General features: G+C 38.3%; 1 protein-coding gene across 17 annotated transcripts in view; it reads right to left on the bottom strand.

Annotated features, from left to right (window-relative positions):
* The window catches only part of FN1 (fibronectin 1), a 67,595-nt gene extending 40,491 nt beyond the window's left edge, over window positions 1–27,104 (bottom strand). For 9 of the 17 annotated variants that reach the window (XM_069481216.1, XM_069481386.1, XM_069481555.1 and 6 more), the window contains exons 1-18: window positions 26,685–27,099; window positions 25,580–25,708; window positions 24,531–24,668; window positions 23,024–23,155; window positions 21,902–22,039; window positions 19,495–19,653; window positions 17,419–17,610; window positions 16,459–16,638; window positions 15,672–15,848; window positions 14,394–14,546; window positions 12,990–13,118; window positions 11,798–11,941; window positions 6,317–6,438; window positions 2,698–2,878; window positions 2,324–2,500; window positions 1,382–1,510; window positions 1,186–1,275; window positions 219–413 (exon numbers count right to left, since the gene is read on the bottom strand). In XM_069481216.1, the coding sequence (XP_069337317.1) occupies window positions 219–413; window positions 1,186–1,275; window positions 1,382–1,510; window positions 2,324–2,500; window positions 2,698–2,878; window positions 6,317–6,438; window positions 11,798–11,941; window positions 12,990–13,118; window positions 14,394–14,546; window positions 15,672–15,848; window positions 16,459–16,638; window positions 17,419–17,610; window positions 19,495–19,653; window positions 21,902–22,039; window positions 23,024–23,155; window positions 24,531–24,668; window positions 25,580–25,708; window positions 26,685–26,832 (2,713 nt within the window). In that variant the 5' untranslated portion in view covers window positions 26,833–27,099. Of the gene's footprint in view, window positions 1–218; window positions 414–1,185; window positions 1,276–1,381; window positions 1,511–2,323; window positions 2,501–2,697; window positions 2,879–6,316; window positions 6,439–11,797; window positions 11,942–12,989; window positions 13,119–14,393; window positions 14,547–15,671; window positions 15,849–16,458; window positions 16,639–17,418; window positions 17,611–19,494; window positions 19,654–21,901; window positions 22,040–23,023; window positions 23,156–24,530; window positions 24,669–25,579; window positions 25,709–26,684 lie in introns of all 17 variants that reach the window. The other 8 variants (XM_069481305.1, XM_069481722.1, XM_069481805.1 and 5 more) reach the window with 3 other exon arrangements.
* Window positions 27,105–27,371: the final 267 nt, after the last annotated feature.

Here is a 27,371-nt window from a genome sequence, read left to right as displayed (position 1 = left end):
AATACTTGATTAGATTCAAGATTACTTGAATGTGGAAACTGTTGACAGAGACCAAACAACCCTCCTTCAGGGACGATGCTTCCAATCCTCCCAGGAGGCTAACAGAATGGATACAATCCCAAAACAGCTTTGTTCTCCAATAGAAGGCAGGTTAAAGATGTTACCTGGTCAAGCCCTAAGAGATAAGATACTGGGGGAAGTGTCTTTTTAAAAGTTACCTGCACGTGGGATGCCGGTGGTTTCTTGCTGGATGAAAACGGGAGTGCTTTCTTGATTTTCTTCCACAGCGTAGATGGTGATGTTATACTGGACGCCAGGTTGCAAGTCACTGAGGGTAACGGAGCTGGCGGTTTCGGGAAGGTTGAGTTCTGTGCTGCTGCCTTCTACTGATGGTGAATAGACGATTCTGTATCCTGCAGATTCACAAGAAAAAGTAAGACATACTGGTTTTAGGAAACAGAGGCTTACAAAAAGTCATAAATCCTCCCTTTTCTGATAGCTCTTAGCATCTTGCTTGATTAGCCAAGAGCTAGTGATTCTTTTTGACCCTTTTAATATTGCTACTTCTTATAATAATGATTATTCATCATGAAGATAAAATAAGAACACTCGTGCAAAGCTTTTTAGTAATAAATATCATCCTTGAAGACTCAAGATCCTTAATAAATGTCAATTAGAGAAGTCATTAGGTGAAAATATTCATGTTAAACTGATTTCTCCTCTTCGAGCTCTAGATGATGGAAGCAATTCATGAAGCAGCCTAAGCACAGTTGTCGAGCACTGTCTGTGTCTTTTAGCAACTTCAGAGAGGCAATTGAGTCACCTAAGAAAGCAACTCAGCTACCTCTTTAAGAATAAATCTTAGAGCAGGGTTTTCAGGAAAATTACACTTCTCCAACCCTGAGAATGCTTGCTTTAAAGTGCCAATGAGCTGGCATTTTATAGTTTGTATGTGTGTTGTGGTGTGTGTGTGTGTGTAAGAAAGTTGGTAAAATGGATTGGAGGGGAAAGGATGTTTAGGAAATGGGGCTGGAAGACTTGAAAGTAATCACATACTCTAACACGTTCTGATAATTCTAAGGGAGATTTGAAGTGGTGTGCTGGTCTACCATCAGAATTCGCTCCCTCTCCACCTGTGACATTAAGGTTCACACAGCAGCCAGAGAAGAAGGAGGCTAAGCTGACCTGTGATGGGAGCCTGGGGTTTGCTCCAGCGAACAACAATCGAGGTGTCATCAACTTGGTCCACGGTAGGGTCAGGAGGAGCGTCGGGTGCTAACAAAGAGAGAAGGGAAGAAGGGAGGTGATGGTCAGGAAATGTTGCTACAGGCCTGTGTTTGGCAGAAAAAGATTCTTTTGACACCATGCAGTACACGTGTACCTGTTGTCTGGGAAGTCGACAGGATCAAACTCTGCTCCCCTTCCTGGGATATCTGATAGACATTTACAATGTATTTTCGGCCAGGAAGCAGGTCAGGGATGTTCACAGAAGTGGCTGTGCTTGGAAGATCTTTAAAACAAAGAAAAAAGTTACTAAATGAATCCCTCCAATGACTCCACAGCTTATCAGAAGGATATTTGAAGAACTATACATTCATAGGGGAAGAAGGAAATGTATTAATAGATAATCAGCGATCATCAATGCACTGTGGGGATAATCCCTCCTCTGCTGCTGCTGCTGCTTCTCCTCCTCCCTTTCCTCCTCTTTCATTTTCCCTTTTTTTCTCTCAAGATGTATAATTTTTATAAAAAAAATTTTAACAGCGAGCTCTCTGTGGTTAGCAGTAGTGGTTGTGGAGAAGAAGATGGAGTAGGGGTAGCAGGGATATTCTTTTTCTTCATCTAGGAGCTGGTCCCACTGTGTGTTCAGTTTGTAAAAATCCATCCAACTCAGCGCTTACGATTGCTGCACATGTCAGTATGTACGTTATACTACAATAAAGTTTTTTAAAGGCCCCCAGCCATGAGAATTTGCAAGGCGTGAATGAGGGTCCGCAATCACATTGTCAGCTGCAGTCCCCATCCTGGCCATTATTAATAGTTCCATGAAGAAAACAGCCTCTGTTGTGTGGACCCCGTGCCCAGGCAAATGCACACTGCAGCTCCCATCAGAGACCAGGAACATGCGAGGGCGGCTCAGGAAAAACCCAGCCAAGTTCTAGAAAGGATCAGTCCCTCCCTTCCTCATACCAGAGGGTGGTTTGCTCAGTCTGAGCTGTCAGCTAGTTCCAAACCCCAGAGACCACGTTTCTGGAGGCCGCCTTCCAAGGAGGGTTTACCAGCAGCCACCCCGACCCTGCCACGAGCGACGCATTCAGCTTACCGAGGTACTGGGGTTCGTCTCCCTCCTCACTCAGCTCGTATTCCACCCGGAATCCGGACACCGTGTCGGAAGCTGAGACCCACGAGACCACAAAGCTGCTGGCTGTGATTTCAGTCACAGATTCAGAAGTGGCCACAACGGGAGAAAGGGGAGTTGTCTCTCCTGTCACAGTGTTGCCTAGAGAGTCGCAGAAAGGGGAAAGCGCCTTCAGCCATCGAGAAAATTTACCACCCTCATCTGTGAACATCATTTTTCTTTTTTTAAGTGTTGGTCCCATTCATGGAAGAACATGAATTGAGAAGGAAAGCCCTCCCTGAGGGGAGCCCAACTCTGAGACACCCGGGCGTGGACATGAGGGCGGCTGGGGCACGTACTGGTCACGGGGGTGCTCGTGCTGGTGGTGGTGAAGTCGAAGCGGGTCACTTCTCTGTGGCCGTACTGCTGGATGCTGATCAGCTGCCCCTCATAGATCACGCCTGGCTTCAGGCCTTTGATGGTGTAGGAGTTTAAGTGGCCCGGAATGGTGGCTTCCTTCCAACCACCTACAGAATTTTTCTGAAAATTTGAATTAAAAAAAAAAAAAATCACACCAATGTTTACAAGGATGAACCTTTGGAGATGATGTTCAGCAATCTTCAAAGAAGAATGAGAGATCTATGCAGCTCCATTGTGGAGGAAAATCATGGAAAACTGGAATCATAATGGTATTATTGCCCCCATTTTACAGATGGAGAAACAGAGTCAAGTGACAAGTCTGAGGTTATATAGTTGTGGACACTGGGCAACCTTCGTTTTTGCCAGGTTAATTATTTTATACCAGTAAAATTATATAATGAAACTAAGCTTTGCCTTCCCAATGTTTTCATTTCTACAATGAACAGAGATATATTCCTTTTTGACCTGGGAAAATGCTGCATATTCTATCTTTTAACTAGGTGGGATACAATCCAAGTTTCTTGCCTTGTGGAAATATTCAAAGGCATAATTTTACTTTGTGACTCAGTTCTTAGGATCATAACATACTAGATACAACCCGTCTGGTTTTGTGATTTATTCTTGGATATGAACTACCCCATCAGAAGTGGTTAGCCAACTTTGGACAAGACTGCAGAAAAATGTAATTTCGGTTTATTTAATCTTTTGCTTCCAGTTTACATTTTACATCCTGTCCAACTTCATTAATATGTCATGAATCACAAAACTCAGTGCAATAAAATTTGTAGGAAAGAAACACCCTTACTTCAGACAAGATGAGACCCTTTTAAGTGTAAATATTTGAAACTAATATAAATCAAAATATGTTTTTTGCCCAGTAATTTTTTAAAATTACCCACTCAACCAATTCCTCTGTAATTCAAATACTCAAATGCCCACTTATATTTTTGGAATAAGTGAAAATGATCCGAGTAGTCTTTAAATTTAAATTTTAACTCAAATATACTATGAAAAAACTTTAAAATTAGTTATTACAGTTAGCTCAAATTTAGTGATAAACCTTTTATTCAATGTGAGCTTTTTTGGTTAGCTATCAGAAGAAAATAACAGAAAATAAACTCTCAGATGGCATACATTAAGGAAAAACATGAATTTTTTTAATTATTAGAAAATCTCAAAGAAATTCTTCACTGTCACTCTTTGAAGATTTTCCAATTCAATGTATGTTTTGTACCTACTTGTAAATGTCCCCTATTGCAATGGTCTCACAAAACACTTCAGAGTTAAGTTTAAAGAAAATAAAATTGGTGATGAGATAAAAAGACGAGAGACAAAGTGTTGGAGGGGAAAATACATTGACGCCATTGATTTATATCACTAGATATCAAGTTCTGCAAATGGCCACTCAATACACCATATGAACATTACAAAAAAAAAAAAGAATAATTTTTTTTCATTCACCATTTGTTAAGCAGGTATGCCAGGCACTGAACAACCATTCTAGGCTCTAGAGAGACAGCATTGAGCAAATGAGACAGACATAGTCCCCTCTCTAAGAGAGCTTATTTCTATTTTCCATTCTTCTGGTCTGGCCTCCCTATAGACAACATGCTTACACCTCTATTTTTTTTTCATTTTTCAATGAGAAATCATATTTAAAGATTCTTCAATATGACAGTTGAGGATTTACCTCAATAATACTACCCCTCTCCTCCTAGAATCTTGGACATTCCCACTGTCAGACATTTGCATCGTTAACTCTGTTGTTCTTGTATTTATATTTGTAATTTAAAGTATTATACTAAATCTCCATTTCTCACTTCATCAACATTTGATGCTATCTTTCTTGATTTCCCACTTCAAAAGATAAAGTTATTGGTGTTCCTTCTCTCTTCATCTTCTAACCTCACCTTCCATGTTCTATTTTTTCATTTAAATGTGTACTTTCTATTTTGTCTTTAAGTTGGCTCCAAGTCTCCATGATTCATCTACAGACTAATCATGCCATGCATCAGGAGTATGTTCTTTTTAATAAGTCTAACATCATAACTGCTGAGTGGATCAAGGTTACCACAATCAAGGTTCAGTGGAATTTCTCATTGTTTTCATACCCTAGTATTGCCACATTTTAGTTTGCTTCATATATGAATTATGGCCTTATTGTACATTTGGATTTGTTATACATTCCTCCACCTGATTCTTGGAATTTCCAACTAATGTTGTTTTTCTTGCATTATTTGCCCTTGCAATTAATTTTCCCCCAAGTCTGTCTTTTCTATTAAGTCTCCCTTTTTTCCTGGAGACTTCAATCCCTGCTCCCCCAACCTCATGCCCATCCTTCTGCTCCATCTGTACTGGATGCCCTCTAAGCCGGTTATGCAATTGTCATGTTGCAAATTTTTTCCACTACTATCAGGGTCTGGATAGGAAGCACCATTTCCTGGACTCTACAACTTCCTTCTTAAGCTACTCGTGTTTTTCTGGAGTATAACTTCAAATACCCATAAAGAAGAGAATGTATGGAAAATTAACTTTCTGAGATCTTTCTGTCTGGAAATATCATTATTCTGCACACTTGATTGGTGTCTGGCTGTGTATAGAAGCCATTAGAAGTTTCTTTTTATCTCCAGTATTCAGACACATCAAAGATGTGTCTAGGCATGCCTCTTTTCACTAATTGTTCTGGGCACTCAGGAAGCCCTTTTAAATCTAAAAAATGTCCTTCAGCTTTGGAAATTTAGAAAAAGAATGATTTTAACAGCTTGAATTTTTCCTGTAGAGTTTAAATTCAACTATCTGAGTTGGTCAAATTTTTTGTTTGTTTTTAATTGCTAGAATTCAACAGCTATAATTAAAAATGGACATTCTTCTCCTATGTTTAAAATAGTGTTTCTTAAATTATGAGTCAAGAACTTTGGAGATAGAACAGAGCAGGTTTGAGAGAATAAGAGAAACAAAAGCTTAATAGACCAATACCCTTCTTAATATGGTTTCTTCAATTTGTAGACACTTATTAGAAAATCACAGGGCTCATTCTTTAAATAAACCAACTATTATCCCTTATCTATACTTCTTTATCACCTCTTTTCCTTATATCTAAATAAATTCAGTAGATCAAAAGTAAAGGTTTTTTTTAAGTAATCACTTAAAAAGTGAATCAAAAGAGAAATATACTAATTTAGTTATTTTTTTTCAAATTATGAAAATAATGCCAGTAATTTTTTTCCTTTGGTGGTGTTGCAAGACATACAAAAACTTTAGATTTCCTTCCCATATTGAGAAAGAACAATCTTAAGCATTATCATTTCTAAGAACTTGCAAAAAAGATTTTTATAACATAAAGAGCTAAATTCTTCCAAATATCAAAAAGATAAAACAACGCCCCCTACAAAAAATAAAAAACAAGCCCCTCAATCCATATGTCAATTCGATTGACCACATACTGTTTGGTCACTACACAAATACAAATTCTACATAAATAGTTAATCAGATCTGTTGGGCTGAAATTTGGTAAGATCAGGAGACTCAGTGTCTGAGGTTTCTGAGTGGGATACTCACAGGTCTCCATCTTAGGATGTACTTGGTAATGTGAGATGGTTCCGGTGCATTCCACTGGATGGGGTGAGAGTTGGGCTGACTTGGGGTCTCAGTGATAATTACTTGGACAGGACCAGTTGTGCCTGAAAATGAAAATGTGGGATTTAGTTATCTTGGGTATTTAGTCACTTCAACTTAAAATTTGGTGTACATGGACAGCCACCATTAAAGACAGTTTTGCTTATCAGTACATGTGACTATAATAAAATTATCTGGAATTAATTCATCCTTTTACATATTGACATTGGAAATCAATGCAACAAATCTGTTTTTAGCTGATAATTATTGTCCTTCACATGAGAAATGCAAATAGAATGTGTTTATAGCAAATAAAATAAAATTTTTCCCACCCCTCCTTTCCCGAGTCGGCACCTTCAAGTGTTACCACTCCCCAAACGGTGTGCAATGCACTCGTTGTGTAGGCATACCCCCATCCCCTCCCCCACCCCCCACCTCAGTCTGATGTCCAATTGGTGTCGTTCCCAGATTTGTATTTAGGTGATGATCAGGGAAACCAATTTTCTGGTGAGTACATGTGATGCTTGTTTTTCCATTCTTGGGATACTTCACTTAATATAATGGGTTCCAACTCTCTCCAGGAGAACCATAGAGATGTCGTATCTTCATCATTCCTTATAGCTGAGTAATATTCCATGGTATACATATACCACAGCTTACTAATCCAATCATGTATTGATGGGCATTTGGGTTGTTTCCACATCTTTGCTATTGTGAATTGTGCTGCTATAAACATTTGGGTACACGTGCCTTTGTTATAGAATGACCTTTTTTCCTTTGGGTATATGCCCAATAATGGGAGTGCCGGATCAAATGGCAGGTCTACTTGAATCTGTTTAAGATACCTCCATAATGCTTTCCACAGGGGTTGTTGTTTTTAACTTGCACTGTTCACTTAATAATTTATCATGAATATTTCCCATATTATTTCATATCATTGTACAAGAAATAATGTATACATTATGAGGACATACTGTATCTAACAAGATATACTGTTAGACTCTTTGATTCTGTAAAACTAAATTGAAAAAAAAAAATATAATAAAAAAAATAAAAAAAAAATAAATAAATAAAATAAAATTTTTCAAAATGCCTCTTAGCTTGCTTTTATATTCATTTCCAAAGTAAAAATTCTGAGAAAACTGTGAAACACCCAAACAGAAATAATGTAATATGGAATATAAACTTTGTTTACTTATTATATTAAGCCTCCTTAAGGCAAATTCTAATTTTGAGAGGTTTTCATCAAGAATGAATCTACTATCTAAGAAGGAAACAACATTCCAAAGGCCATAAGATATGATGTAAAACAAATACATTTCTAAATGAGTAGAATCTTAGACAAATAGGCAAAGGTAATAATTAAAGACCTAGTTTTATTTCTCATCAGTCTAAGCAGCCTATCGTTTTGGAAAAAAATTCAAGTTTTATTTTTATTAAAGAAGTATACTCTCGGATCACACCATTGATTGGTTAAATTATTAAGAAATTAAATTAATTTTTTCCAAAAGCAGTTGTCAACTAAAACAATCTTATGAAGTATACACTAAATTCAATATTTCCACATCTTGACGTGTATCACTGTTACCAAAAAAATTTAAAGTATGGTTTTAGTTCTTTTGTTAAAAAAAGAAAAAAGGAAAATGAGAGAAGTAGAATCAATGTCTTAATAGTGTTAACTCCATTTGGAATCATGATAAAATAGCTGGAAAACTTATGCTTGCAGAACAGAAAACTGCCTTTTTTTAAACACTATCCTCTTTATGATGTCAGTTGATGTTCAACTTACTAGAAACAAAAATAAAATTCCTTGTAATAACCTTTCCAAGAATTTCTAACTGATATTGCCAAAAAGAGCAAAATTGTGCATGTTTAATAAAGCACTTCACTGTTAATAATCTAATTAACAGATTTATGTTTTCTGAAAGTTTCTAGGAAAAAAACATGTTGATTTTCAAACTTTATTTCTTAGCTGTTAAATTCTCTTTGAAAACAAAATTTTCTCCAGCAGAAAAAATACATAACTTAGGTATCTGTGTCAACTCAAAAATTCTAGAATAAAGTACTCACTTCCACGCCAGGAATAATTCAAAAGTTGGTTGAAGATTAACAAATATTCTTTGAGGCCGGGCGCGGTGGCTCACGCCTGTAATCCTAGCACTCTGGGAGGCCGAGGCGGGTGGATCGCTCAAGGTCAGGAGTTCGAGACCAGCCTGAGCAAGAGCGAGACCCTGTCTCTACTAAAAATAGAAAGAAATTATACGGACAACTAAAAATATATATAGAAAAATTAGCCGGGCATAGTGGCGCATGCCTGTAGTCCCAGCTACTAGGGAGGCTGAGGCAGTAGGATCGCTTAAGCCGAGGAGTCTGAGGTTGCTGTGAGCTAAGCTGATGCCACGGCACTCACTCTAGCCTGGGCAACAAAGTGAGACTCTGTCTCAAAAAAAAAAAAAAAAAAAAAAAAAAAAAAAAAAAATTCTTTGAATCTTAATTTCATTTAATGTACATATTTCCAAGCCATATGAAAAACAAAATTCATGCATAAAATTCTCAGTTTTCCATTCTAAAGTGGTATATATTTCACAGAACCCAGAATGTCTGTTTCAATCAACTGGCAGAAGTTAATTCCATGTCTCTCTTTGAATCACCCCTTCTGTTCATGAAGAGTCTCACAAATGTAAATACATTTTTAAAGATAAATATTTAAGCAAAATTTTAGAGATGTGACTATTGAAAGTAATTCCAGGTAAATTAGTAAATATAGGACTATCGTGTCCTTAAATTATTTATAATTGGCTACTATAATTTCCTCAATAAAGAGACATCTGATGTGCATTTTTTTTAGTCTGCCAATCATGATTTTGAGAGGAAAAAACTTATGATGGTTAAAAGTCTATTAAGTTGTAAAAAGACAAAGTAAATGACCTTTACTGTCCACATTTAAGCCTAATCTCTCTCCTGCGTACACAAGGACACAGGGAGAGGATGGCAGAAGGCAGGAAAGGGAAAGAGAAAAATGCTACTGCAATGGTTTTTATCCCAGCCAAAGAGGAGCAAAACTGCAGAAGTCTCTTTTCCTTCATAAGAATTCAAGCACTGGTCTGAAATTCTGTGTTTAAACATGCAGGCTTACACCATAGCCCACCTTTAAAGGAAATGAACTGAATAATAATAGGAATTTAACACACTTTTGGCAGGAAGTAAAGAGATTGTGCCAGTTGTTTGTTAGGCTAATTAAATACCTATTAACGCTACACTCTATCCTATACTACATACAATTTGAGGACAAGAAAGTTAAAAGTTATACCATCATTTCTATTATTTAGATTTAAATTTTCAATAATCCTTTTGCTACTGGCTAGGTGGTATAACTTTTCAAATTAACGTAACTGGCATATACTAGCAACTACCACTGTGAAATCTCTATTCTCTCTCTCATTCAGTATAATCAAACTAACAATAAAATAGTAAATTAAAGATATGATACAATGTCTACACTTTTAAAATTAGTTTGAAATAAGGTCAAAATGAGTCATTTCCAGGCATAGTGGCCCTGGGAAGTTAAACATTCATCATTTTTTGACTGAGTCCTTTTTTTCTCTATTTAATTTGCTGAGATCTGTGCTTTCCGAGTTGCTTATTGACAAACCAAATGCCTCTTATCTTCTGTTAGTTTGAGCAACCCCACTAAGTCCTCTGCAGGAGGAACAAACAGGGCAAGGCTCAGAGACAATCTGTTGGTAATCTGTTATTCCTTTATTCTTACCACATTCTTAAAAGCCCCACATGCCAGGCATGAACCATTGAGCAAACCAGACATACAGATAAGCACCAAAGAGCGTATCTGAGGTCAAATGCCAATCCCCACTCCCCTAAATCTCCTCTATGCTTGGTGGACTCTTGCTATTACTCTCTTTAGAGACTAGAAATAAGGTCAACACGCAAAACTTCACCAGGACTCCTTCCCGTCCAGATTTTATTTCTAAAATGTCCATTTAAATGCTTCCAGCAAGCAGCTATGTGGGCAGACTTATTTTAAAACAGGAAAATAAAAAGACCTCTCTAAATCATTCAGGAGGAAATAATTCTCAGTAAATTGCCACACCAATTACAATTATAAACATGGAAACAAGAGAGCATTTCTTTATAATTTGGTTGCATCATTTAAACAAACAAACAAACCCAATTATACACTTTCTGAACTTACAGTACTTCTACAATCAACCAGATTTAAATATATATTAAATTTTTAAAAAACTTAAGTGATTCCTACACCCAAATCCACTGAGAAATACTATTTAAGAGGTTGTTCAATTTGTCCTGTGAGCCTTCAAAATCAAAGTCACTGTCCCTTGCTGTGTGACTGTGTCTGAGGGTTCAGAAGAGCAGAATCGTCAAAGTTGCTGGAAAGGGTACATCTGTGTAGTTGGAATTTAGGATTGTGACTGCTGACAGGAACTTTAAAGGTAATCAGCTGCAATCTCCCCATATTGCAGATGAGGAAATGAGGCATGAAGCTTGGCTACCACTGTCTTTAGCCAAATTGCTTGTTCTCCATGATAGTGAATCTCTTAGCACATCATGGAGGGACTGACTTAATTTAATCTTAATTTCTGTCACATGCAGATTCTGATGCCCTGAAAATCATTCTTTTTGTTTCTGAACGTAGGCCATGTTTTAAGTCTAAAATTAATGGAGATTTTGGAGACTTTGCATTTCAGTAGTTGCTCAAATAACTGATGCCTAATAATTAGCTTTTCACAAGGCAACACGTTTTATTATAATCACTCAGTACGTATTAAATCAATTTTTCCCCAAAAATGAATTATTAACACCCACAGGTAGGCGTTACGTCTTTGTAACCTGAAAAAACCCAGCAATAAACATTTGAAAGTGTTTGAACTGTGTGGGCAGAGAGTTGACCAAGTTACTCAACTGCTGGCCCAGGATACTGTGTTCCAGATGCCAAGTGATCAAACAAATGAAAAGTTTGACACAGAGAGGACTTCGATGACATGCTGAATGAACACAAACCCTATGTGGTATTTCATGCCATGTCTCTAGGCAACTTCTCTGTAAGAACCATAATATAGAACCCCAATCCTTTACTCCCAGATAACTTACTTTATCATTTCTATTTCCATGTATGGATGTGAGATGAAATTAGCCAGAGTGTTTTAATCTAATGGAATGTTCTATAGCGTTAAGAAACAAAATTATATATGCACATTTTCAAATTCTTCCCAACCTCTTACTTGATAGAGAAAGGAAAATCATTTCAGTCAAAAATTCAATTGATTATTAGATAGTGATAAGACAAAAGGGTGGGAAAGAGAGGAGACCCCAACTTAGGCATGAGAGTATTAATAAACACTTCCCTATTGCTGGCAGCTCTCAATGTGCAATAATAGAGCTACTTACCTGGATAGGTCTGTAAAGGCTGGCAATGCCACTCCCCAATGCCACGGCCATAGCAGTAGCACTGGTATCTGACACCATGCACATACTTCTCCCATGAGTCTCCAATTTGATAAAACGTCCGGGTCTCTGAATCCTGGCATTGGTCTAAAATATATGCAAGGAAAAGATAAACATCCTTGAAGACTTACAACTACAAATTTAACTTCACTGTGCTAGTGCAGACATTCTTAGTTTGAATAGAAATTTGCAACTCTCCTTACTATAGGCCATGCAATTAAATGAAAGATTTTGTTCACATCCTTTACTTTACAGGACAATTAGTAGTAAAAAAGTACCCAGTAGGAGGGATATTTAGTTTTCTAAAAGGGTAATATTCTTAAATAAAAATGTAAAGATTTAGATTTCAGTATATATTGATGCTAATTTGAGAAAAAATTAGTACACTTTACTCATATTAATGCCAGTAGCTTACCAATTGAAATAGCAAGGGAAAAATCGGCAATAATTTTATTTTCTTTACTTCTTCAAAACTCAGAGAAACTAATTTTACGTTTAAATGAATGAACTAGATTTTAGCTACAATAACTTTCTGAGCAGCTTCTAAGAAAACCTCTCAGACTTCTCTCTCAGCTTTGGCAATCTCACATCAAACAAACTGATGTTATCAGTGTGTTTTCTTAGTAAGAAGCCTATCTCCTTTAGTAAAGGAATATTAGTGGATTACCTTAAACTTTGGAGTGCTAGTAACAGAACTCTTTTAAGGCTCCCAACCATCACTGTTTGCTTAGTTCTACTATACAGGGCAGCCAAAAAAAAAAAAAAAAAAAGAGTACTTTGGAGGGAGATATTTACTGGCACAATTCTTTGCTTCTGTTTTTGCACAATTAGCAAAGGAAAATTCCTTTTCCTAACATGGACTATCTTGGTGATTCAGAACCAGAGAATAAATTCTATTCAATTAAAATAAACCTGCATTCACCACCAAATTCAGCAAAAAGCAGATGACTCCCAATATCGAGATTATATTAATATATTGGTTCATGATTAGAGAGAAGACTTTGCAAAGCTCTCAGCAAGCAACTGATTGACGTCTGGAGCCAACTTCAGTCATGTCACATCGAATAGCTTTTCTTATTTGAAACTGGCTAACCATTCTGTGTCCAAAATCAGCTAGGGAGATGGGGTCACTTACCGACGGGATCGCACTTCCATCTGCCCCGACCCTGACCGAAGCACGTACAGTTCAGCATGTGTCCCTCTTCGTGACGCTTGTGGAATGTGTCGTTCACGTTGTAAGTGATGTCGTCAACAATGCACTGATCTATTTAGGAAACAGTTGGATGGGTGAGAAATTTTTTTTAAGTTCTACTGATGAAATAAAAGAAATTATGCTTTCAAAGCATACAGTTCCTTCCAGTTAATTATCAACATCTTTCACTAACATAACTTTTCCACCGGCATAGAATAAACTTTTTTTCCAAGCTTAGTCAGTATTCCAATTTTTGCCAAAAAAAATTTTCTCATAAACTTGTAAATGTTGTGGAGGTTAAAGTATACATAATTGAAATACACCTTCCTGTGAAAAGCTAATTTTTTAACAGATACGTATCTTGCTTTCTAATAAGTTCTTGCTTATTTGATAATTTCCTTTATATCTCTGCTTGTATATGATAAATGAGAAGATTAAACACATGTATACAGCACTCAGCATGGTGTGGTGGTCTGATCTGGTCTCTGGCATGGGGTGGAGGGAGGAAACATTTGGATTTGGGAAATAAGATGACATCTATGGTGTTTATAAAGTTAAAAAAAATAGGCCAACTCTGTTCCTCACTCTCTGAGAGATTCTGAGAAAGTGATTTTCCCTCTTTGGGTCTCAGCTTCTTCACCTGTAAAATGAGGAGTTGGTCTGTACAACTTACTATGGTCCCTTTCAGCTCTGCAACATTCAATGTAATTATTATCACTCCTGGATTGTGTTGGAATTGGACACCACAAAGGAGGACACATTCGGGCTAACAATCCACACACTAGCTACATAGACTATTTATTAGCTGACAGTTGTACCTAAATATTACTTTTCAAATCAAAGAAATGGAAAACTAAAATGGTTTTAATAAATCAATACCTCCTCCTCTCATATAACTGGGCCCAAAGGGGAAAAACTAATCTGAACAAAGAAAATACATCCCTGTATGTATTTGTCTCCTTAAATTTGGATCTGTAAGGATCTGATTTTAGAATATCAAAGTCTTTTTTCTTTACAGAAATTATTCGATCATTTCTAGACGTGAAGCCAGCGGCATAACCAAAAGCTAAAAGAATCAAATGCTTGTGTTCTCGCCTTTGAAGTCATCTTTTTGGCTCAGCCTAAGTACTTACATCCCAGGAATGTTTCAGAACCTTGGCATTGCCGTGCCAGCTTTTCTTAACTGGCTGTCTGAAAGGCAACACCTGTCCAGCACAGCAGACTAATGAATGGAGTGGCACTGCATATTTCTTCCCCTGCTTTTGGCAGAGTATGAGTTTTCACATAAAAGTCTGCTTCCTTGTACACTTTGACCTCTCAAATGTTTTCATTAATAAGCCAGCGTACCTCGGAGCTGGGAGTAGGCAACACACGTCCACTCCCCACGGCCATTCCCAACACATGTGCACCTCATCATGTGGCCCATGTCATGCTGTTTATCCCACTGATCTCCAATGCGATACATGACCCCTTCGTTGGTTGTACAGATTTCCTCGTGGGCTGTGTGGAAACAGAAGAGAAGTGCACTTGATAAACGGTCACGGGTCTAAACAGGTATGTATGCAATAAGATCAGTCCCGTCTGCTCATTCTAAGCTCTCACTTGGGAAGAAGCCTTGCGTGGCTCAAAGAAACCTAAGTGCCTCCAGGTGGAGGCACAGAATTTTGAACCCTGCAGGGAGAAAACATGGTCCAAAGGTGAAATACGTTGCAGAAAAGAGTTACAGGAAGGGTTAGGGAATGTTAAACTAAGATAACACCTACACATTCATACAAAGAATTGGCACAGTTCTAGAAGCCTGGATTTGATTACTGCTCTGTAATTTTCCCTAGTTCCAATTTATTCTGGTTCAAGGAAAAACTATGTGTTTGGGTAGAAAATACCAAGTAAAAGTGGGTTTTCCTTCTAAACCCAACATTTTCTTTTGTTGAAATGAGAAATAAAGGTAAGTGTAAGTAGTTTCTTTGCCTCATGTTCACGTTTGACAATGCATAGTGCACAGGCTCTTGCTTCTACAACTGGAAAATCAAAGGTAATCTATGGGGTCTTGAAATCTGAAAACAAATAAAGGGTATCGGCTCCACTTTCTCCATTTATACAAACTGCAAACTTTTCTTTTTAAAAGAAATTCCTTGCCTGTCAGAAAGCATTGAATTTTGGTCACTTTGGTACTTATTGATAAGTGATACATCTTATGCCAGTCAAACTATAATTATGTGTCAATATTGTAGGTCTGTGACTACAGCAGTCAGATGTATATATATATATGTGTGTGTGTGTGTATATAGGAAATGTTTTAAGCTACTCAGCTGTGTGTTCTTTACAAACACAAACCTATGCAAATTTATATTTCCAGAACTTTAAGTATTTTTATTGTACAGTATTTATATATTTTGAACAATAAGTCATGTCAATGGGATTTAAAAATTATACAAATAATTATCCTATTATATATTCTTTTCAATTCTTATGTATTTGATATAACATAACATATATATCACATAAGTTTTCTGATGTCTTAAAATTGACTTAACAGGTGAAATAGGAGCAAACTGGACTCCAGCCTTCTGTCTCGACTCCCGAAATGGTTGTCCACAAAGGCAACCCACAAGGACGACTTCTTACCAGCCATGGGGCAGAATCCAAACTTCTGGTCAGCATCATAGTTCTGTGTGGTTCCACACCATTTCATGTTGTCTCTTCTGCCCTCAGAAGTACAATCAGTGTAATTGTGGTTGTTGTACAGGAAGGGGAAGTGGCACAAGGCACCGTTGGAATTGCCACCTCGAGTTTGAACCAAAACTGCCCGGAACAATACACAAAAAGGAAGAAAAAGATTACAACTGAGTTTTCTCATGTACAAGAGGGAAATTACTATGGAAAGGTTCTGGGAGAGCCAGGTCTCTGCAGTTAATTCACAGAGAGTCTATCTCAGAATGAAAGATGTCTGATAATATAGTTCTAAGCTTCTTAGTGTATTCACCTTCACGTTCAAGATAGATTTAAGTCCCATTTTCACTCTCATATTCTCAGCCAAAAGAAAAAAAAGATTCAATGATAGCTTTGAATAAAACATAGTTTTAACCAGAAAATAAGTAAAGGCACTCAGACATCCACACTGTGTACTTTTCAGCCTGCGGGATCACCTACTGATTTCAAAATACAAGTATCTTTAAACGCATCATAATCCCAATGTGTCAAAATGAATGAACTGAAAGGCTTTCCCGTGGTGTCATTTCCTAGTGGTGCATGGAAGCACCCTCAGCTGCTACATTAGCTCCTTATCTCTTGAGTCCAAACTGAGCAAAAGTGATGCTTCCTGTGCAGCCTCAAAATTAATGTCTGGTAAATAAAAGTAGGGCGTGAGAGATGAGTTTTTCTCACTGCTGCAGTTTCTCCTTGGGGCACTCACCGGTATGGTCTGTACAGAAAGAATATTTCTGGTCTTGCTCATAATTTGAAGTTGTGCTGCACCAAAGATGTCCATCCTGTCGCCCTTCTGTGGTGCAGGAGTAGAAAGTCCTGCCATTGTAGGTGAACGGTAAGACACATGGCTCCCCGTTTGAATTGCCACCGTAAGTCTGGGTTACAGCTACAAGCATAACAAAAAGAGTCCCAGTAAATACAGCTACCTTATCTCCCACCAGCGAGCAGCTGCTAATTTATAGCTTAAATGAGAGACTGAGCTTGTGGCCTCAAAGGAAAAAGCTATGAGTATAGATAATCATCTGGTTCATTTCAGTCAATGCATTACCCAGGAAGCCATGTCTACTGTGGGTAGAATGACACCCGAGTTCTTCTCCAGATGTCTTTTGTTACCACTTCTACTGCCTGCCTCAGTTTCTCTATTTGTAAAGCTACATCAATACAATTAAGGATGCTGCTTAAGGGTGCTGGGGGGGGGAGGGGATATGTATGACACTATCTGTGCCATTAAGAATCAATATATGAGGTTATTCTAGGGGAAAAGTCAAGTGTACCAATTCTTATTGCTATAGTTACTGCCACATTTGTAGCTCAGAAGAGATGTGTTAGGTTATTGAAAGACATTTACATCACAAAGCTGCTGAAATTTGAGATTTACAGTATAAAATATGGATGATTAGCTATTCAGAAAGCAATTATCTTGTAACAACATTTTAGACAAATAAAGATAATACATACAGTGGGATTCCCATGACTGGAAAGAAAATACATAGATTGAAAAGACTGGAAGAAAATATATCAAATGCCAACCCTGATTGTTAACACAGGGTGGTAAGATTACATGCTTTTCTTATTTGTCTTATTGTTTCACATTAAATGAATGTATTGTCTTCCAAAAACTAAATAATGAAGTCATCAGTACTATTCTTTGCCAGATAACGCATACCTGTCTCTTGGCAGCTGACTCCATTGCCCAGGCAAGTGCAAAGCATTTGCTTATTTCCTTGTGTCTTCAGCCACTGCATCCCCACAGAGTAGACCACACCACTGTCTGTGACACAGTGGCCATATGGGGCAGGCTGGGGGTGAGGCTGGGGCTGGTAAATGGCTGTTCGAACATCTGCGAAGGAACCAGGTCCTAAGGGCATGAGACATGACAGTCACAAAATTAGATGAGAGAAGACAACTGGCTGCTTTCTGGAGTCAGGATCTTTGGGGTCTCACAGAGGTTACTGTGCAATCCACGTCATTTTTAGCCCAGAACTAGAAAGAAATGCCCCTTCCATTCTGCACTGGCTTTTGCATTTAGCCTGGGAAATAATCCACAAGAGTCTACCAATTGGTCTCTATCCTCCAGCTCATCTAGAACTACCGGGATTATATTTCTAAATCACAGACATTATTTTGCCAGTCAATACAGCAGACACCTTCCACGAATCCTCACCCATCCATGTAACTTTGAGCTCACTGGGAGGGTGCCCTGGGCAGCTGGCCTGGATTCTCAGGAAGTTTTGCCCCCTCCTTCTGCATTTCATCTCTCCTCAGGATTATTTGTGTGATTCTGTTGTGTTTTTTCCAAAACCAGTCAATCCATTTAAATACAGCTTTCCTTTCAGAGTAACACAACAGAATATGTTGATCTTTTCTTTAAACCAGCAGAGTGGAGTTAGGACCGATGCTAGCATGACAGGTAGACTGAATCCAACGTCTCCCTGGGTGCTGCTGGACACTGGAACCCAAAGATACTCCATAGACCAAGGATCCCCACGTCAGACCTACTGAGGAGACAGCGCACCTGTCCCCATATACCCCACCTCAGACAGTCACAATACAAAGGAACATACAGACCTTGTAGAGAAAGTTCCATTTTCTTTAACCTAGTGTTTCTCAAACTTTTTTGAACAATAAAAACTTTTCAATAAAGTATTAGTAATATTAATAAAAATAGCTAAAATTTATTAAGTGTTTACCCACATTTAATTCTCTATTACCCTTTTAATCTATTTCAGTAGATTAATATTTATATATTTTTGGGTCAGCAGCAATTTTATTGATAATCGTCAAACAACTCAAATATTATCAAATCTAATCTTGCTCACCTTCACAAGTGCTCAGAGCAAGATTAAAAGTTCATCAAAAGGAGAAAAATCCAAATAGATTTTTAGCTAAATGACTGATTTCTGAGGGGTTAAACAGCAATGCTGGCATACTACATAGTGAAAACTTGATCAAAACATATTAAAAATAATAAGAGAGGAAGAGCAGATCCTTGATTGCCATATTTCTTTCTTCAGACTCTAACACATTTATGATGCAAAAAAACTTTTTCTCCTATCAGAAATGATTAAAACTTTTTTTAAAAAAAAGAATATTTAGATACAGTGTCTTTCATTTCTATTTCTCCGTCCCCTCTGAATTTCTGAAATTTTGAATGCCAATACATGGAGAAAATGATTTCCTTATTTTATGGAATGCAACCAAGTTCGCTGAAGCATGGAGCCACACATTATAGGATTGTTTCCACCACAAGAAGAGCTGAATGTCAGGACAAAAGAGCACATTTCATTTTGTAAAAGAACAAATGTACTTTTTTCCTTTTTCCTAGCAGAAGAACCAAGTAGTCATATAGATAATCAGAACTCTCTCATTTCCTTTAAAGGAACTTTAGATATTCAAAATACACACACACACATATATATATATAAACATACACACACATATATATATATGCACACGTGTGTGTGTGTATCTATCTATGGTATGTTGTTTTATATTAGCATTCTTTTAACTCTCAGTTTTATCCCTTGGAGCTATACCTAGTTTTTCTCCCCCTAAGATAAATATTTCAATTTTTCTCCAAAATTTAAAACTTGGCACCAAAAAAAGTTGTAACAACTAATAATCTGTAAATGAGCTGAACTTATTAGCCACAACACTGCAAATTAACCCCAAATGGCAAGTCAAGGGATAGGTGGGTTTGCCCTGCTTCCCCGTTCCGGCCCCTGTCCGTCCCGTGCCTCACCGGTGGCTGTGGTCTGCAGAGACGCGTGCCTCTCACACTTCCACTCCCCTCTGCCGTTGCCCGTGCAGATGCACTGGAGCAGGTTTCCTCGGTTATCCTTCTTGCTCCAGGTATCTCCAATTCTATAGGATGTCCTGGTGTCCTGATCATTGCATCTGTCTGTGTCACAAAAGAAGCATTTAAATATGTAAATCAGGTCGAGAGTGGCAAGTGATCAATTCAAACCTAAAAAAGAAATGCTACATAGTAGTTTAATGCTTGGTAATTACCATTTTTTGGTAATATGTTCATATTCAGCTCTGGTACTGCAACCAGAGCAGTACATGCAACTTCTGAAAGATGAGATTCCATTTGTTACAGCGGAAAGGGAGCTGCATGGTTTAGTTTAGTTCCACCTCTGTGTTTGCCAAAAAACTTTATTGCTATCTTTCATTACTTTTTTTTATAGTTTTTACACCATTCCTTTGACCAAATTCATTCTCTGGCATTCTATTATGCCATCTTTTTCCTTCTCAGGCTCTCCCAGGCTTTTTCTTAGTAATTACTGTGGGTGACCCGCATTTCAATAGGGAGCTTTCTTTAGAAAGCTAGAACAACAGGGAGGCAAGCAGGTCTCCAAGGGTCTCCACCAACTGCAGCAAAGAAGCTATGCAAAGATAGTAGTATCCCTTTCTTCATTTGTTATGTAAAAAAATTCAGGGGACTAATGATTTCTTTGACTAAAATGTTCTCTTCTCTTCCTGTACCCCCAAACACCTACAGCATTGAAAAATCACTAGCAAAATAGCCCCTTGAATTCTTCAGTGTTAGCCTTCCAATCTAAAAGTAGGATTACTGATGTATAATGATAATTTGTAACTAAATTACCATCAGTCTATATGTCCCTTTATCTGGCAAATAGATTGTTTAGATTACAATCCACCTTTGCCCATATGCTACATTGTGAGCGTGGAGGATCTAATTTGTGAATCGGATACTACTGCAACTACTGGGTAGAGAAAAAATAATAACACAGTTGATGTATGTTCATACAAATACACACCCACACTGACCTGCCCTAAGAATGGAAGCTTGAATGAAGGTATAATTGCTGTTTAGAGCTTTTCTCCAAATCCCAGGCTGAAAGTACTACCATCCCCTGAGCCTCCACAACACTATTTTGGCTATTCTTTTAAAACCGTTAATGTTATGTTTCGTAGATGTAAACATGTATAAGACCTTTTCATCACCCTGACCTACTAAGTGCTCTTTGAAGGCTGGGTTAATGTCCCATTCATATCTGTGTCCCTATGACACCTTGTACAAAGTAAGTACTTACAAAATTTTTTAGAATAAATGACTTTTCTTTGAGAAACTTTTCCCAATTTGCTATTAGAAGAGTTTTAAGAAATCAATGTTTGAATTAGACATCTAATTTATCTTAAGCTAAAATATGCCACAAAGGTCTTGGAAGTCTGAGGATCACAACAACATTTTAAATGCAAAAGACAGAATCAGCAAGTTTCTTATGGAAAGATTTGGTTAGAATTGTTATCACTTTCCATGAGAGGCTTATTTTTTGTTAGCAAAGAATTTGAATGTGGATGATGGCTATTTTAAGATAGTTAAATATTTTAAGCTAGATGAACAAAATAGGTTCAAAATATTTAGAGTTGATTTTAAATTTGTTTATATCACCAATAGGTTAATGGCTGTTTTGCTTCAACAAACTCTATAATTGTTATTAGTTTGAAATTCAAAAAAAGGAGCCTTAAAACTCAAAAGGTAATAATTAAGACCTCAAGACAATCTTAGAGCAGTAAAGTTGCCTAAGGCCAGACTCTTTATAACACTAATAAAAAGCTCTTTACCTATAAAAAGGATAGGTAAGAGACACTATCCTTAACTCCACAGTAGACAAATCATTTTAACCCACAAGATAAACACTTTTTATTTTCATCCATTTTGCTTATGAATATGACTTATTTAAATTTCAAACATAGAAGGAAACTTAAACCTTTAGAGTTTTGTTCAATTCCATAGCAATAGCACCCAAGTGCTAAAACATGCATTTGCATGTTATTTTAATGATTTCTTTGCTCTTAACACGTGAAAAATATCTCAGTAATAATTTACATTAAACATTGGCCACTAATCTTCAGGTCTAAGACACATTTGGAATTTGTATAAATATTAAAGTTCTTTTTTAATAGCTGATAGTCTATTAAGACCTTATTGAACTAAGATTTTTTTTCTATTTATTTAGTCTTCTCTGAAGTTGGTCATGAAATTTTTTTTTGAAATCCAAAAGTTACCAAAGCACGTTGGTATATGGGGTGTATTCTAAGTGACACGGTACTACAATTCTCTCTAGGAATTCAGAAAACAGTATCTGGCTTAATCTGTAACATAAAAATCTAAAACATACTTCTAGAGGTACAAGTGATGCGTCCACTGCCTTCTCCCAGGCAAGTGCAATCCACCATCATCCAGCCTTGATAAGGCTTTTCCCAGGTTTCCCCAACAACGTAGGAAGTCCCAGCAGCATGATCAAAACATTTTTCAGCTGTAGGGAAATTTGGAAGAAAAACAGAAAAAAGGGTTATTTTGAATTGTGCAGCCTCCCTGTAATTTAAAGTGTATGTGTAAGCAAAAATTCAGCCACATTTTTTTATAAGTGGCACTCTGTTCAGAAAGAAAGGCACACCCTGCGTCTAAGCACATAGTAAGTAGTCAAAGCAAAAGAAAACTCAAGCTGACTTGGCAGGCAGAAATTCCGTTCTCCTAATAAGTACATGGACTGCATATTTTCAGCTAGTCGCAAACTTCACACCAGCACTTTGAGTAACAAGTATCTATGTATGTATCTGGTCTGTGGGAGATCACAGATGCAAAATTCCACTCTCAATTATGAATGACCAATTGTGAATTTGGAATGGTCTAAATAAAATGACAAGAAAGCTGTTTAAAATTTTGGATTTCTATAGAAACAGACAAAAGAAAACAAAATTAAAACCTCTGAATTAGAGAACAGTAAGTGAACAGAGTCAAATTCATAGCCAGAAACTTTTGGACTTGTACCTATACAGTTCTACTGAGGATCAAGACCAAAAGAAGCTCAATAATTTTTAATTTGAAAATAAATGACCAACATGCAAATGAGCACACACTATTTTGCATTTAAGTCTAGTTGCATTTCATAAAGAAATGTGTCAAAAGTCTCATTTTTCTTTTAAATAAATTATATCTTGTCCAAAGAGACTGAGATCAAATATTAGACAAAAGACAAGACTTCATCCTAAATCTTTCAACTCTATCCCATACTTCTGAAAAAAGTCAGGGTTTCTATGTATAGTTAGTACTTTTTGATCTGTTTCCTTTAAGAAGACTATGGATTATATAACCTTTCATTATTTCAAATAAAATTTCCATTTCTTTATTTTTTAAATTGGAATTCAGGTCTCTTGCCCATGTAAATGTGATTTTTTGGTCCAGCTCAACATTACAAATGAGGGTCCCCAGCCACTGTTGGTTCCTAAGAGTCACGCACCTATGGGCTTGCAGGTCCACTCTCCTTTTCCATTACCAAGGCACACACACTCTAACATGTAGCCACCAGTCTCGTGTGGTCGCCTCCAGGTGTCACCGATCTTGTAGGACTGACCCCCTTCATGGCAGCGGTCTATTGAAGATACAAAGCAAATGTTAGGAGAGAGTAGAACAGAAAACTAAAAAAAAAAAGTCTCATGTTCCACCCAGGATAGGTACTAAGGCTGGCCAAAGTAGAGACAGGGAGAACAGCTTTGTCATCAGAGACAGGAGGAAGTTAACAGGTCTGGTCACTTTGGGTCTATTCAATTAAATGTGTTGCTTAAAGCACAATGGAAAAAAAAAAAAAAAAAGTCAGAGAACTCTGAATGGCAAAGAAAAGGTCATAAATTCTGATTCCCCAGAGAGATCACAGGAAATTGGGTCCTAAAAGCAGAAAAGAATGCCTGGGAGGCATGGCCTTCACTCATACACAGCAGGTTGAGCCTGAGACTAATTCAGTGAAAAGGCCTGGCAGGCATAACAACCCAGCTTTCTGGAATATGGGAGTAGGGAGAGTTCGTATTTTACCCTAGGATAGAAATGTCACTTGAATGGAAAGCAACCAGGTATATACATATAAAGTGTGGAAATCCTGGTACTTTTCTAGGCTGTTAAGCCCAAAGGCACATTCAGAGGCTGAACTGTCCACTAGATCATAAACACTATGCGCCTTTGACTCTTGAGATTTGCCTATTAACTTGGATAAACCCTAACATTAAGTACAGGAAAGTTGACTGGGTCTATTCACAAGGGATTGACTTATTTTACTGGACAGAAGCCTTTAAGTGATTTATATTAAAAGATGGATTAAAAAAATTAAATGCTATGTTAATAGAATCTATTGGTAACCCAGTGAATCATACTGGAAAGACTGCCTTAGCTAAACTAGAGTTGATGAGTCAGCCCAGTCCCTAAAATTCCTTAGAAAATACTATTGGGCTAATCATTCTATATTATTCTTGGGACTACCAAGACGTGCTTCCTGGGTATAACCTATTGGTTACAGAGTTACTGTTTCTGTGAGATGCAAGAGGTCTCTGCATTGCAAACAAGAGAAGACAGGCACATCGCTGATTCACTCTTCACAAATATCTTCCCAAGCACTGCAGAAACTCATGTGATCAGTCTGGCTCAAAAATGCCCGGGTAATTTAAAATGGACAACTCCTTTAAGCATGTCTTACTGAAATGGAACCCAAGAGATCTACTTGGTTACACTATGTACACACACACGTTCTCTTTCTCTCATAAATCCACACACATTAAACACTGATTTTATCTGTGCTCATACATATCTTTAAGAAGCACAGGAATCAGTTGGATGACCACATAAAAGTACCTGGTTGCCAAGGGTAAATCCCCAAAATAGGACTATCCAGTTATGGATAACAGAAAATGACAGTGATGGTAATAGAGAAAGTCATATTTCTGATATCTTAGCATCATTTTACTGAACGTCTTCCTTACTTGCAATGGTGCAGCTTATTCTCCCTCGCCCAGCCCCAATGCAGGTACAGTCCCAGATCATGGAGTCTTTAGGGCGCTCATAAGTGTCACCCACTCGGTAAGTGTTTCCGGTGTACTTGTCAAAGCAAGTCTCTTCAGCTGAGGGGAGAGGAAAAGTCCATGTGAGCTTCACTCAGGTAAAAGTTTTACTCGTCCAATAATCCCATCCAAAGGAAAACCCACTTTTGTATTCTACAAGTAGCATGGTACAACTGAATTTTTAAATTCAAATGAAAGATACAGATTTTATCCTACGCCCTTATAAGGCCACAGTGTTTGACCTTTGACAAGTTCCCTCGAACTTTCTGTATTGTAAAAAATTCTCCAGCCCTTAAGAAAAAGCCATCTAAACCACTATCTTCTGATGGGGCTAGATTGTGAAGGAAGAGGTTCAGATTCCAATCTCTGACTCAGAAAGTTAAACCAAGGTCCACATAAAAAGCAAACAATTTGAATACCCCACCTCCCACCAGGCATTGACACTAGATAATCCTGCCATTTCCATTTTAGCCTCATCTGGGCTTCTCTGACTAAGTTGCTGTAATTTACAAGAAACATACCAATGGTCCTAAAGGAATGAGAACTTTAGAGGGGCCAGTGGTTTTGTGTTAACTGCGGCTGACAGATCACTTTACAATACAGTAACCAGTGTGTTATCTGTCCCATAATCTTACAGTTTAAGATTTGAGATTACTTTCTAATAAATTAAAATGTTATAAATAAATGCTTTCTTGAGGGAGGACACACAAAAATCTTTCATTTTCTCATCAACAACTTTGGGAGAGTAAAAGAAAAAGAAGATTCTAAGCACCAGCTTGGGATAGATTTATTTCTTTGCTTTAAAGGTAAAAGCAAATATAAGCAGTTACTAAATGTTTATAAAGAGAAAATGATAGACAATTCTGTCAGAAAGATAGTGTATGTATTTTGTACTTACTAATGCAAAGTTTAACAAACAAGCACCCTTCACCTATTAAAAGACACTGACTTCGGGGCTCCCCACCACTTACGTTCAGGTTTGCTCTCGCAGTTAAAACCTCGGCTCCCTCCGTAACAGGTACAAACCAAGGCATTGCCTAGGTAGGTGCGTTCCCATTGTTGATTTATCTGATAGTGTTTCCCATTGTCATAACAACCGGCTGTAAGTAATTGAAGGAAAATGTTATTACAATTCTATCCCTCTTTCTTTTTTCCAAATTACAGAATTTTCTTACACAACTAAATTGATGAGCCTGAGTACCAAACACAGAGAAATAAGTTAATTATCAGAACACCAGGAAACTTAAAAGCAATATTCTATTAAAAGATAGCTATAGAAACTAGCTACCCAAAGAATTATCCAGAATTCAGACACATGGGTATTTAGGTATTCTTTTTCATTTTTTTCTTTTAACTTAGCTAAAAATTATACAGTGATGTCATTTCCATCTGGCCAGGGGTCTACATGGAAAAAGTAGAAACATTTTGAAAGGCAGATAACTGAAATTGCACTTTAAAACGTGCAAGGAACTTTAATGTTCTTTTGGGGTAATAGTCAAGGACAACTTTAAGCAGTTTCCTTTAGCCAAGGCAAAGGGAGGGTGTGTCTTTGAAAAACTGGAAAAGGAATTCCGATCTCTGTTCTTGGTGAAGTTTTGTGAGGGGCCCCAAACCAATCTGAACCGATTACATCTCTTTCAAGTTAGAAACAACATGGCTATTTAGCTACCCTCTTCCCACCCCCATTTTGAAAATATTTAACCAACTATTTAGTAACAAAGAAAATAAGGAGTAGTTGAGGACCATGCCAATCCCAGATGGAAAATTTATAGGCATGCATCATTCTTCTCTTTTAGGGCAAATTTTGATTACTTCAGAGAAGGACCGTCTAAACGTGCAGAATTGATTAGAACTCTGGGGGAGATCGCAGAGGCCCTGTAATCCGATGCATTATCTTATCCCAGACCCTCAGAACCAGCCTGCTCAAAACCAGAGCCTTTTGTGTCCACAGCTGGTTTCTCTCGATAAAGCGCGCACACACTCGCGCACACGCGCTCGCAAAACTTCAGCACAACTTTGGTTGGCTTTGCGGTCCCGTCCCTGAGCAGCCTGTTCCAGCCCGCGGGCAGTACTCACGCTTGTTCTGACTGACAGCCATTGGGACCTGGGGCTCAACGATTTGCTGAGCCTGCCTCTTGCTCTTCGAGGCTCCAGCGGAGGGCACCGCTGTCCCCAGGCACAGGACGGCCAGCAGCAGCAGCCCGGGTCCCGGACCCCTGAGCATCTTGAGACGGTGGGGGGAGAGACTCCCTCACCAGGAGGCAAGTTGCCACCAAGTTTGGTTCCCTTCGCAACCTGCGGGAAAAGTCCCTTCCAATGCCTCCCGGGGGTTGACGGCTCCTAGAAGGTAGGGGCCAGGGGGTGGGGAAGGGGACAGGTAGAGGGAGAGAGGGGATGGAGAAGACGACAGAAGTAGTGGCTGCAGGTCCCCGCTCCCCGCTCGCGCCTGGGGCTCCCTCTCCTCCCCCTGTACAGCACAGCCGGCGCGGGCGGCCGAGCTCCGAGCGCCGGGACTTATATGGGACAGTCCCCTCCCGCCCCCCGCGAGGCCCCGGGCGCCGGGGAGGAGGGACCCGCCCGACTCCCCGGCCCCTCCCGCCGTCGCCGCCGCCGCCGCCGCCGACCGCGCGCCGATTGGCCCGAGCTCCGGGTGACGTCACGGGGGACTGTGGGTTCTCCGCGAACAAAAGAGATGCTGATCGCCCGCCAGCACTGGGTCCAGAGAACTTTTTTTCGGTTTCCTTTGCGGTCGTCAAACTTTTT

Source organism: Eulemur rufifrons, chromosome 1, assembly GCF_041146395.1.
Source record: "Eulemur rufifrons isolate Redbay chromosome 1, OSU_ERuf_1, whole genome shotgun sequence".
In the NCBI taxonomy this organism is placed as follows: domain Eukaryota; kingdom Metazoa; phylum Chordata; class Mammalia; order Primates; family Lemuridae; genus Eulemur; species Eulemur rufifrons.
The sequence above is the reverse complement of the archived record's forward strand: the minus strand, read 5'-3'. Positions and strand labels throughout refer to the sequence as shown.